This window comes from Emys orbicularis, chromosome 7, assembly GCF_028017835.1.
Source record: "Emys orbicularis isolate rEmyOrb1 chromosome 7, rEmyOrb1.hap1, whole genome shotgun sequence".
In the NCBI taxonomy this organism is placed as follows: Eukaryota; Metazoa; Chordata; order Testudines; family Emydidae; genus Emys; species Emys orbicularis.
In genome coordinates, this window is record NC_088689.1 from 102,365,451 (window position 1) to 102,379,510 (window position 14,060).

General features: G+C 44.5%; 1 protein-coding gene across 1 annotated transcript in view; it reads right to left on the reverse strand.

Moving 5' to 3' along the window:
• Positions 1 to 9,866, reverse strand: part of WNK2 (WNK lysine deficient protein kinase 2) — a 176,401-nt gene extending 166,535 nt beyond the window's left edge. The window contains exon 1 of the mRNA XM_065407824.1: positions 9,195 to 9,866. Coding sequence (XP_065263896.1) covers positions 9,195 to 9,866 — 672 coding nt within the window. The remainder of the gene's footprint in view (positions 1 to 9,194) is intronic.
• Positions 9,867 to 14,060: the final 4,194 nt, after the last annotated feature.

A 14,060-nucleotide genomic window follows, 5' to 3' on the forward strand; every position in this document is an offset into this window, starting at 1 on the left:
TCTTATTTTCCTCTTCCAACGTACTAATAAAATATAGGTGCAAGGGGATGAGATCTACTAGTTCTAAAACCTTGAAAGACATGTTGATCACAAATAATCAGTTCAATTAATTAACTACCAATAATACTTCCATTGCTTAATATATGTTTTAAAAGCAAAACATGTTTTGAGAAAAGGTGCTGGATACATAATTTTAATAAATGCTGTTTTTGTGCTTTATTAATTGAATTTGAATTTCCATCCAAATAGGGCTTGACACAAATTACAGGTAAAAAAATTAATCTAGTGAATAAAAAATGCATCATTCACAATTTTCTACCATAACAAAAACAAAAAATTAAGAGTCTGAATAAAATGAAAAAAATGTAGATATAGTGCATAATCCTGGCTAGCAAAAAGAAGCATCACTTTAGTGCAAAGCTATGTTTAGTTGTAAATCAACACAATTTAATGGTTACCAATCACTGAGAATCCACCTCTTTCAGAAAATAAAGTACAAATGCAAAACACAATTAAAATTGATTTTTTTTTTTAAACCAAGGTTTCTTGCTTGCTCCTTTAAATCACAATTTAAATTGCTCTGTAATCAACCCACCTTGCCCAAGGAGCAACAGGCCAGAGGTTCATTACGCCCTATAACTCAGTCTCAGAGGTGGGTAGCAGCAGCAAGAGATGGACAGGATTATTCTTCCTCTAACTCTGGAGGCCTCCAACCCATGTTGCAGCCACGTTTCGTCCAGACTTTGGTAGAGGCCCCCAGACATTAGGGGGTAGATAGGAAGGAAGCCACACTCACGCTTGTTTAACCCTAGTATTCTTTACAGAGCTGTATGCACAGCACTCCAAGCAGTGATGGGTCTGCAACTCTAGCTTCACTTTTACCTCCAAACTTAGTTATTAAACGGAAAACAAGATACTAACTCCACATTCCTGAATGGACACTTCCAGTATTCTCCACACACCGACTGACTGAACCACTCACATTTCAGAGCACTGAAGCTCACTCCTTCTGCAGGGCTGCCCAGCATCACATCCTGCCTGACAGTCAAGCATTTGGCAGCTATGTCCATACTCCCACAGCCCAGCTCAGATATCACCCATCCACAGTTCTGCTTTTTTGGATGCTAGAAGCTACTGGCACCTACCGAGCAGACAACCAGGCACCCTGCTCCTGCTGGTGCCAGCAAGGAGTAGACCAGAGATGCCAATGGCAGCTGGAGAGAAAGGGGAAGGTGCCTGGAGAAGATGGTGACACCCTCCGCCCCTCTCCCAATACTAGCCTCAAGTTGCCTCTCACTGATCCCTGAAGGCCGCTACACTAGGCTTTCCCCAACCCACAACCCCTGAATGAGCAGTCAACTGCACCCCAGGAGCTCTACCATTCCCTCCAGTAGCACCCAGGACCCTCTATTCCCACCAAATCATCCAGGAGTCCCTGCATTTACTGCCCCCCCATGCAGCAGCCTCATCTAGAGCTCCTTAACCTCCAGCTGTTCCAGTAGCTACTCATCCAGTTACTCCCCAGACTGACCCTTTCACCCGCTTTAAGTAGCTATCCTAGCCCAAGCTACAAAGATTTGTTCCCATGTCCCATCCTCACCACTGCTCAAGGAAGAGCATATTGACCATAAGCTTAAGGTCATATGCAGATTTGTAAATACGCAAATTAGCACATTAAATATTTGCATAAAAGTTTACATAGAGCAGAACAAGCCTTGCAGCTATGCTTTAGGCCTAAAAATGTTTCTCTACCAACTATGGACAATACATGAGCAAAGGAGGCAGAGTTCATTGCAGACAAAATTGTAGTAACTTTCACCCATTTTCCTCTTATCTATATTTCACCAGACTAAATCTCAGATACATCCACAGTGTATGTTTTTACTAGACAAATATATAGCTGTATGTAGGGGTGTTGTAACCACATCAGTCCCAGGATATTAGAGAGACAAGGAGGATGAGGCAATATCTTTTATTGGACCAACTTCTGTTGGTGAGAGACAAGATTTCGAGCTACACAGAGCTCTTCCTCAGGTCTGGGAAAGGTACTCCGTGTCACAGCTAAATACAAGGTTGAAAAGATAGTACATATTCTAAGGGACCATGCAAAGTGAAGTGGCCCGTTTATACCCTCGTGGTCGTAAGACAAAAAGGAGGGTTAGTGGGTTACAGATTGTTGTAATCAGCCATAAATCCAGGGTCTCTATTAAGCCCATGAATTTTAGTGTCTAGCAAAGTTATGAATTTAAGTTTCCAGCTCAATCACACTCTCTATATATCTAGCTGTTTAAAATATATAAAATTATTTTTGCACTTGAAAATAATAAGTCAAATTTAATTAAATTCTAAGTAAGTATCTGAGATTTGGCTCAGCTCTACTTGCTATGGGTTTCAATTTAAATGCTTCTCAAACCCAGCAAAGACAGACAATCTAATTTATTGGTATTTTAATACCACATTTTTACCTAGCTTTCTAACGGCACTGACAGCTATACCAACATGTGAACACTTTATGCTGTACAGGTTCGAGTGTTGTTTTCATATTAACATACTAAATAAAATTTAGACTTATTTCTTTCAAAAATGAAGTTCCATTAAATTAACTAACAATCAGAACTTAATAGAAGTCACCCTTTCAAGAGTTATTGTGAAGTTCAGATAAAGCTAGTCTGGTTGAAAGTTACTGTAATGTTATTGAGAAAGTCTTAATACAGATTTAGAACCCCAAGATGCAGGTTTCCCTACCTTCCACTAAGAACATTTTCTAAACTAGTCCTGCTAATTCAGACTATGAAGTCATTTTAATGGATAGTATTAGCCTATTAAGTATCTACAGCCTTTCCCCCCGAGTCAATAAATGAAATAGATGTCAGCCTTTATGAGCTGTACGAACACCAAGCTAATGCAACAACGAAAAACTATTCTATCCAGAATAGACAGTTGCACTTCAACCACTTTTCAGATAATGTAACAGTTTGTTGAGTTATATCTGTGGCTGCTCATTAATTGGAGATATCATAAACACACCTTCAATGATATACAAACAAGAATTACCTTGCAACTATTAAAGTTGCCCATTCAGTGACCTCCTCCCTTGAATAGGGCTCCTCACAAACACAAGATTCCACCCACATGATCACCTTGCAGGATCAAGGCCTTCGTTAGCATTTGGAAGACTAATTGGAACACTGACATTTCGTTGCATGTATTGAACTTTTTTCCTCTTACATTTTAATAATTCAAGAGTGGTCCCATTTAGCATCATGCTGAATATTTTCTACTACTCAGCATTAAATGTTTAATTAAATGAAAGATAAACCCTATGTCTTCCTTTCATTAAAAAGTAAGAAGCTGGTATTAATACATGATCGTTCTTGTAGGTGATTTGTTCCATTTAAGTAATTTTCAGTTTCCAAATTGTAAGCTGAGCTTTAAAGACAAATATCACCCTTGGAAACAAAGATTAGCAAATGCACATGGATCCAGAGTTAATGCTTTGAATTAAAATCTTAAACCTAATCTCATGTGCAACAGTAGTATATTGAAAAACACAATATTAAAATCAGTTAGTCATCAGCTAACCTGGCATGAGCTTCTTATGGAAAGAATATATCAAAGGAGTACAAATGTATAAAAGAAAATCAACATTGTTGGTTCTCAAAATATTGCAACTTGTGCTTACAGTTCTTTAATTCAGACTAATGCCATGACTTTCCTTTCAGGGTAACATGAATCACCTGAGTTGCGTTTCTAATCAAAAAGAACAGGAGTACTTGTGGCACTTTAGAGACTAACAAATTTATTTGAGCATAAACTTTCGTGGGCTACAGCCCACTTCTTCGGATTATGCTCAAATAAATTTGTTAGTCTCTAAGGTGCCACAAGTACTCCTGTTCTTTTTGCGGATACAGACTAACACGGCTGCTACTCTGAAACATTTCTAATCAAGTCAATTATTTCAGTAAGGCATGTATCAGCCTTTAGAATATATCCAATGCAGTCCAGACACATTGGTGGAGAGGGTTGGGCGTTTGACTGGTCAAAAAAAAAAAAATTATATTTTATATATACATATATATACACATACATACATACATACATACATACATACACACACACATACATACACACACACACATACATATATATACACACACACACACACACGTACGTGAAATATTTTAAAGCACTAGTTTATTAGAACAGTGACATAAAAGAAAAAGACTTTATACTCACCAATAGGCTTAGCCTTTGATAGATCCTAATGCCTAGTTACAAAAAGCAGTGTACTTATCTGAACTATTTCAGCTCAGAAAATGCAACAAAATTATACGAGAAAGAATGATTACTTTTTAGCATTTAAACGTAAGTTATTCCAGACTGAACAGCTACAGAAAAATGAAATTAAACACATAACAACTATAAAAGAAGAAAGTCATTTTTAAATGCACTTATGATAATTAGGCCAACTCTTCAAGCAGCTTAATGGCTGCGAATCTCTTCTTTGTGTTGGGGTGGAGGTTTAATGATTGAACCCTCTTCTCCCTCTCCCACTCCCTTCTGAATTAATTTCTGTATATTTGTCTAGTCGGTTTAGATTGTAAACTCTTTGGGGCTGGTACATTCTTTTATCTTGTTTAATATGCTTTGTAAACAGCAATGTACTTTGTATACCAGGCCAAATAAACATACATACAATGTTTGTTCTAGAAAATTCCAGCCAATCAAGATGTTCAACTTGCAATTAATTTATTTACCTTCCCTCCTCCCCCCACAAGTGGCATTAGCATGTAGTAAAGTGAGTGATCACAACATTTAAGTAGGCTTGCTACAGATGGCACCATGATGCAACCAAAATGGTAGGTTGTTGACACCTACAGTAGGGGATTCTTGCTGGAATATTTGGTAGTCAACTGACATTATCTGACCAGCTTGCCAAGCCTGTTAGTGGACTTTTTTATATAGGTACAGGAGGTCTTCAAAATGTAATTAAGAGGGGGGAGTCAAAATAAGATTTTGGCCTTGGACAACCATTTTAAGTGGGAGGGGGGTGCTTTAATAATGTTCACTGGTGATAAGGAGCCACTTCTCTGATCCTTTCATCTTTGAAAGAAGGACAAGCAAAGGATGTCCTCTTTCCCTACTAATTTTGCAACAGTGGCACAACAAACAAAAGAAGCTCTACGTAGAAACCTCAGTGATCAGAATCAAAATAGGAACTGAAGAGCACTAGTGAGGACTACTCAGTGATGTAGGTCTGTACATGGCCTCCCCCAGAATTTTTCTACAAGTCCCAAAAAGGGACTTATATTTTCAAGCTCGTCGGCATGCATCTATCCAAAAAGAATGTTTAACCTGCGTATTGGCAAACTGTAACATTCCTTGCTCATACACGGAGATTATAGTTAGAAGGCACAGCATTTTGAAATATGGCTATTCTGAATTCTCAGTATACAGCTGCAATGTGCCACCAGTTAACTAGAGGAGGGCAAAAACAAGAACCTGAACCCTTTCAAACTTCAGCAAGCACACAAATACCATCGCCAATACTTAAGTTCCAGGCTAGATTCAACATAGTAAAGAAGTCTATTTTCTAGTTAAGATTTGGCTAAAATCTTAATATCTTGCTCAGGCAAACTGAAACCCTAGTTTCAATTCAACTTTTAACCTGAACCTATCCAGGATTCCAATTCTACATCTTTAGCCCATCTCTTCAATCATAGTTACACTACAAAATAAATATATAATTCTTTGGAGTTAAAGTTCACTTAAAATCAACTTCTTGAAAAACATTTCCAGTGGTGTAGTATACAGAGATCTCAAAAATGGCTCACAAAGCTTTCATCTAGATTTAAAAACAAACAAACCATGATTGGACTGAAAAAAAGCTGAGCAAGGACAAAGGAGTGATGGCTGCTTGGAAACTCAATCTATGAGAAGATAAACTGAAATATATTAGGGGTACATGCTTGTGGGTCAGCCTTAGAAAAATCAAGTTAGAGACATGAAGAGTATCATTTACTGCATCACTTTGCCAAAGCAGAACTTTTCTCTTTCCTACTTTATCTTCATTGAAAGCTAATCAAGTTACATATAGCAGAGGTGTTCCATTGGCTCTCATTCTCTAAGCTTCATGTATAATTGTGATATGATCATACCTTTAAAAACCTCCCGGTATTTATGATTTTGACTGTACGTATTGTAACCAAGATTGAAGGAGTGCAACTGATCAGCATGGAAATGTAGGTATCTCACTGGGGAAAAAAAGACAAGTACACGTGTGCATTTCCCCTAAAAGAAATCTACAGATGTAACATTCAAATTCAGCAATGTAAAAATTGCTTTCTGCGCTATGAAAATATCAGGATAGACATTTTATGTTTTCAACTGTAGGGTAATGATGGTTTTGTATCATTGATGGTTGCCACTTGCAACTGACCATGTTTCTATAGAGAAGTAAAAACAGAACCAAGTATAATTGACCAGGTACATGTAGAAATGTTCAAAATGTTGTAAATAAGCATGACTACTTAGAAATGTCGATCTTAGACATAAACTGCATGTAACTCAGGATTATAAATGTAATACATAACTCCATCAATGTATAATGCTAGCTATTTGCTTCTCTTGCAAATAAAGGCTGAGAACATAGGCCTGACACTAAAAAAATATATTTAACAAAACCCTGCAGCCACCACTCAGTTACACTTCAGTAATCCAAAACTAGTTTCAAAAGTAACTTGAAAATCTGACATCTCCTGGAAGCTGACCCTTCTCCAACATTACCGTCAAATCTATACAACTAATTGACACTGATTTGTTAGACGTGGCAGCCAGAAATACCCTGATGAATTCTTATCACCTTTCCTGTATTTGTCTAGTCCAAAAATTAGACCTCTCAATTATAGAAAGAAGTCTGTGGAAAAAGGTGAAACAATGTTTAGTGGCTCCATCAGATTTGAAACAAGTGGTACCTCTGGTTTATAATGGAAGGCAAAGTAATGATTACATATCATTCTTCCATAAAAGACATTTTGAGCTATACGGGTAATCTGGCTTTTAACCCTCTTAACACCTTCTCCAAAAAAGAAGCACATTCAAGCTCTCCTACCCAAATAAAATGAGGGGTAAAAACAGACTAGTGAAATTTCACAGTGTAGCTTACTGTACCCAATTGTAAAGATTCATGGAGGATTTAGATTACCAGACGATTACAATTTGTAAAGTATCTATTTTCTGACATAATGACCTTTCTAAGCAGCTATGGATAGTCAATCTATTATAGATTTAAATATTACTCTAATAAAGCAGAGTTAAAGCAAAGTTGACAGTAAAATGAATTCCAAACTGCTGTGACTGTTCTGTTGTGACAGAATTTGCACAACATGGGCCACAATAAGATCGTCAGATCTTGGCCTTTCATTATATCCAAACATTCACTTAAAGAGAACATCTAGAAAATATTTTTAAATTAACCTTTAGTTATTAGAATAAAAACTTACACACACTAATATTTTGCACCCTCCAACCTAACCCAAACCGGAATGACAAAGCTGGCTTGGGATGATGCTTTCTCTTTTCCTCCCAGCAGCATGCAGCTTGACAAATTCTCCAATTGTCAATTATGCAGCTTCTCCCCTGTTTCTTGTACAGTCTCCCACATGCTACTGGGACCTTTTCTATCTTGCCTTTTTTCCTACTTCTCTTGCTGCAATATACCACAATACTGGCTCTGCAGCCCTTTAAAAAACCCAGCAATACAAGTAAAGCAAGTTGCTTTTATTTTACTGGCTCTTAAAAGCAGAAATTCAAATGAAAAAAATTGAGATAAGTATTCCCTATACTTTTAATTAAACAATATGGGGTTGCAATGGATTACAAGATACCATACAATAAAATCAACCAAAGTGGTAAGGCTGTATGTCCACTCGTCTGCCTACCACAGGAGACAAAGTAGAGTTTACATTGATTTTCAGAATCAGGGCTTCCATTCTCTATCCTTTACTAATTGTACTTAAACACTATTATAGTAGGAGGATTGATCCTGTATTCAGTGGGAGTTTGGGGTGCACAAGGAATGCAGGATTAGTGCCATGGCTCAATTTGAGGTACAGATGTCAGTGCCCCAGCAAAATCTATACAACACAACCTAGTTTAAGAGGTAGTCTAGAAAGAAGATCTCACTAAAAGAAAAAAAACCTAAGGATCGAAAAAGTCACAACAGCTTAGGTCTCATGTCAATGTATATTAATAACCTAGGTGGAGTCAGGAAACAGATACCAAAAACTTCACCAAAAAAACTGGGGTACATCATGTTGCAATTTGTATAACCCACATTGTCTGTGGTGCATATAAGTTTGTATGAAAAATATAAAGAATTACAGGAATAGTTAAAAGAATGTAGTGTCTATGCCCAGAAACTGAAGAGTCTCAGGCCTTTAATTAGTTGTATTAATGTACTATTTCACCCTACAGGGCTCAAAGGCTTAAAAAAAAAAAATAGAGATATAGGGGGGGGGGGGGGGACTTCAGTTGCATTTGTTCTAAAAAACATCCAAATCCACAAATTTTTGACTTTGCTGAAAGACTAACTCAGATATGGCCAAAAAAAATATAAGCCATGTTTGATTAGAAAGTGCTTCCCAAGTTTCAATTCAGAATGAGTTTGTGACAGCTTAATAACCCTTTCAAAATAGGAGGTTTCAGTGGGAAGAGACCCAAGACCTCCAACCCCCCGTGTTCAGATTTGTAAAGGAAGTAAATCTATTTTCTGCAATTGTATTTTAAGATCTTTTATGTATTTTTTAAGTTACAGCTAGACTCCTGCTAAATCAAGTTACGGATGTCTCAAGTGTCAGTTTGAGAGACATAACTACCCACTGAAGCCTCTTCTGACAATCTTTGGGCAGTCAAGGGAAGAACTCCTGACCTTCTCATCAGTCTCATCCTTAGCCCATTACATTGCCAGAAATTTCAATGATCAAGCCCAGTGCTCAGGGGGTTAAGGCAGGCAGGAGCCTACATAAGGTGGCAGATTCTGAGCCAATGAAAACCTCGAGCTATAGTTAGACGCAGGAGGATCAGCAGTGGGGATTCTAAAGGCTGCGTTTGCAGGTCGTTGGATGGCACAGGCTGTGTCCTTAGCTGCCAGGAGGGCTCAGAGCAGAGAGGTGGCCAGGACCAGCCCAACTTACCTGAAGTTCACACCAAGCGACCTCCACCCAGGTCTCTGTGTCCAGCCCCTTGTAGACAGTTTTGAAGGACCCCCTGCCGAGCTCGATGTCAAACTTCAGGAACCGGCCATCGGGGGAGGTGGAGACGGCTTTCATGTCGGCCTCCTCCTCGGGCTCCTCCTTCTTGGACTTGCTCTGGTCTTTGTCCGACGGCTCTTTCCTCTCCGCATCCCTGCCCGGCTCCTTCTGCTCCTCGGCCGCGGCCGGCACCCCGGGGGCGGCCCCTGCGGGCTCGGCTGCGGGCTCGGGCGCAGCGGGCTCGAGCTCGGCCTCCCCGTGCCGCTCCTTAGCCCTCTCCGCAATGATCCTCCTGGTTTTGGAGATCAGGACGATCCTGCGCGGCTCGGCCTCGGAGAGCTCGAGAGGCGGCTCCTCCTGGTCCGAGTCCACCACGCTCCTCCGCAGGAACCGCAGGTGGCCGGCTCTGGGCTCCCTGGCGCCGGGCCCGCGGGGAGGGGGGACAGGCGCCGGGCCCCTCTCCGGCACCGCAGCGGTCTCCATGCCCGCCCCGCTCCGGCTGCCGAGCCCACCGACGGCCGCGCTCCCGTCCGCTGGCGGGGGCCGGGCAGCAGCTGGAGACGCGCCGCCTCCCCCCCGCGGAGGTGCCGAGCTGGCAGCGCACCCAGTTTCCATTAGCGCTGAGGTTCCGGCTCCTGCCGCCGCCGCCGCTGTCCCCGGAGCGGGGAAGTCACCATGGTCCGTCCGCGTGCGGGGCCCCGGCCCAGTCACCTGCGGGGCAGAGCGCAGCGCACTGACGCACCCGCGGCCACCAGCGCCCCGAGCCCACGCCGCGAGCGCCGGCCCCGCACCCCGCCCCCGCGCTCCCCAGAGCCCTGCTGAGCCCGGCCCTGGGGAAACCTGTTCACCCCACGCGCGCACCCCCTTTCCCCCCGCAGCCCCGCCCTCCCAGCCGGCTGGCCCCTTTCCGCAGCCACGCTACCCCTCCTCCTTCTCGCCTAGGTCTCCACGCGCACTGCAACCCCCCACGGACTTGCCCCCTTTCCCTCCCCCGCCGCTGTGGCTCTCTCATCAGCGATGCTGCAGGCAGAGAGCTCCTCGCCGCAAAGCCATATTGGGACTCCACAGAGCGAGAGGGTGATGGGCTGGAGCAGAGACCAATACCGCCGAACCAGCCCACAGAGGCCGCGACTGCCGCAGCAGTCGGAGCGAGGGGGTTCGTGCCGTTAATCCTTCGCCTTGGCGGCGGGGGGCATGCATGGCACAAGCGCCGCATCTGCAGCGGGGGGAGGGGGGCATCAAACAGGAGGCGGCGGCTGTTGCCTGCCAGCTGGGTCCGCACAGTCCCCGCGTGCCGAATGCGCCAGCCGGGTGCAGGTGCCCCAGCTGCACAATGGAACTGCTGCCTCACCTGCAGGGCCCAACCCCCCCTCGCTGCACAGCCGGCTACTCACCTTCCAAGGGGGGGCCGCCCCTCCTCGCAGCCATGGAAAGGGACCGGGCGCGCCCGGCCGCAGGGCTCCGGCTCCAGTAGCCTAGCGCCGCCGCCGCCGCCCCCTCTTCGCAGCCCGGGCGCTGCAGCCCTCGCCTCCCTACAGCCGCTGCCTCGAGCCTCCACCTGCCCAGCGCAGCCTGGGGCCGGCTCCCCCTGATCCCCGCTAACAATCACTGGAGGGTTACAGAGCCGTGGAGCCGCCCCAGCAGCCTACGCCCCCTCCACTCCTGAGCAGTAGCAGGCACTTTCCCTCTGCAGGCGGCCGCCCCCAGCCCGGCCGCCCGGCGCTTTTGTCAATGGACCTCGCTCTTTGCTGAGCAGCCCGAGCTCCGGGCGCCTCCGCCAGCCAATGAGGAGGGCCGGGGGCGTGGGTCGCCAGCTAGACCCGCCTCGGGGAACAATGAGCGGGCTCGCGTCTACCCGGCCCCAGCCGGCTTCACCCCGGGCTCCTGGGGCGGCCGCGAGCAGCACGTGTCCAGCGCCCCCACCTCCCCACCCGTGGAGAAGCGACGCCCAGGGAAGCTGCGGCCCTGCCCGGTGCCCTTATCCCGAGCGTGGGGGGAGCGGACGTCGGGCGTTCAGGGGCAGGGAGGATCAGATTGGGGGTGGGACGCTGAGGAGCAGGTGGGGGGCATAAAGGAATAGATCGGAGGTAAGGGATGGAGGATTAACTTGGGGGGTGCCGGAGCAGGTTGGGGTGCCCAAGGGGGCGAGGGAGCAGATGGAAGAGGGGAGCAGGCTGGATGGAGAAGCCGATCAAAGCATATTCAAGGCAGCAGCCTACTCCTAGAGGTAGTTGGAACTTGCTGCAGCGTGTGCACAGCATGATGCTCCCAACCCCCGACTCTCCGCCTCTAGGGACAATGAATTTTTTCTCTCTTGACTGAGCCTGTTAGATGTAAGTCTCAAACCACTTGCAGCTTCCCCCTCTCTTAAAAAACCCAACCACCCACCAAAGAATCGGCTGGTGAACTGCTGTCCCCGGTATGAAATAATCAGCATAATGGAAATAAAAGAGGCTGTAGTGCAAGGGAGGGTGGAGGAACAGATGAGCACTTTTGTTACATTGCCCTGCAGTGTGTGTGGATGACTGTAGAATTACAAACACACCTGCAGCCTAGATGGGTGGCTTCCCCCTCTCGCTGGAAGAGTAGCAATTATTTTTATTTAGATAGAGTAGGGATGAGGACCCCAGTCACTAGACTATGACTCTACAGTGGCAGGCCTGTATAAACACAAAGAAATGGGCCCTATATCCAGAGCCAGCCTTTGGGTATGGCAAATCGTGGCAACTGTTCTGGGCCTCGTGCCTCAGCATGTGTTGTGCAGGGGGTGCTAGGCCAGCTCAGGGGGAGTGGGCTTAGGGGTGCCTGGGGGGCCAGGCCAGCCCAGGGGCTGGGGTTAGGGGGCCAGGCCGGCCCAGGTGGCTAGCAGAGGGCCTGACACCAGCAGCAGAGGTCAGGCCCACACTCAGCGACAGGAAGCGCGTGTTGTATTTCTTTTGCGGCCTTGGGCTCAGCCTCCAGCAACGGCAGCAGTGACCCCAGCCCGCCCGCCGACACACCAGCCACCAGCATCCCACTGTGGCCAGAACACACCAGTGCCAGGCTCACCCCATCCATTGCCCTTCCGTTTCTGGGACCCCCCAGCACAGGGGACCCCCTTGTCCCTAGGACAGGTGCCACCCTGTGACTCTGCATTGTCTCTCACCCCCCAGCACTGGTGTCCCCTCCCCACACCAGATTTCACCTGTATAAAAAATGTTAAGGGGGGCCCATACAGGCTGATTTGTCCCGGGCCCTGCACTCTGGTGTATAATTGAGACACATAAGAGAGACCATAACACCCCTCCAGGTCTATTTACCATTATTTGAGCCACATTAAGTCTAAAAAAGAATTAGGAATAAAATGGGAGTTTATGGAAGGGATAGATAATGGGATAGAGAGCCTTTCTGCTCAGAGCTGCTAGTTTGAATTCACCACCTGTCAAAAATGACTGAAATCTCTACGTGCTGTTGGCAAGTCAGAAGCGACTGTAAAATAAGTTGGTGTTCTCAGTCCTCACGAATAATGTCCACATCATATAACTAGGTCACTACTCCTGACAGTGGTAGTGGCAGGAGAGATACAAAGCCCTGAACAGAGCTGAAGTCTAAACTCTTCTCCCCTCTGGCAGAGGTCCCTTTAAGTCACGTTTGAGACACAAGCACAGCCAATAGCAAAGCTTGCATGAGCAGTAGCTGTGGTGGTGCTGTTCTGTAAGTAAATAAAAGGGTTTCAGGCTCCAGCATTGTCAAGCTTTCAGATCACATTAACACACAAACAAAGCAATTAAGTTAAAAAAACTAAGAAGAAAGAAGGTCCAGCAATAAGTCTCCTACAGGTGTTATTTCAGAATATGAAGAACCTGGTTACCTAGGAAATCACAGATAATTAAAAGACAGACAAAGATTATAAAAAATGTAATATTTTATAAGAAAACAGATGGTATTTAAATGATGTAAGAATGGTGGTGCTTTCATTTTAAGAAATATGCTTAATGTTTTTGATAATTATAATTTCAGTGTTAATTGGTGCATTGTAATTTTTTACTGAAGTGCTCAGACTTATTACTTATAATTATATTTGAAGGACTTAAAATTGTGTTACAACTGGAAGTTTGCAAATGTATATAAGAAAAGGAAAAATTACTTACTGGTAATTCTGTATGTCACAATCTCTTCTCTATGGACAGCAGATTACAGAACAGAGTATTATAATGCTACCACTAGAGAAGCAAGGAGTGTGAAAAGCTCTGAAACCCTATTGCTGGTTATTATAAGATTGACCAAGAACAATCTCTCCAGCTAGAGAAATATAGAAAGAAACAGCCTACAAGAAAATAAAATAAGCAGCAACACACCAGCCAACAAGGAGGATGGTATGATGTAGGGTAGAAGAGAGAGAGTGAGACAAACAATTAATGATAAGTAAATTTTCTCTTGTTGTACATACTTTTTTCTTTCCTCCTATGACAGTGGATTAAAAGGACAGACAGTGTATTAGCAAATAGTAATTCTGGGAGGCAAAACTGCCAAATTCTGCTGCTGACAAGAACCTGCAGCCAAAGAAGGCACCCTGAGAAGCAGAGGGGACCAGTTGATAGTGACATAAAAAGGAATGAAGAGATGATCATGGTCACTGCTTTACAAACCTTGGAAATTAGTGCCTTAGCATGCAGTCTATAAAGGGGCAGCTTCTCTAGCCAAACAGCATCTGACAGGCTACCAGACTGGTCAAACCCTGTGAGAATGCAGTCTCTGACCCTCATAGCAACAGCTACTTGTTCTTGTAACCCTCAAAGCAAGGAAACAGTTACCTTAATTTTTTGAAGT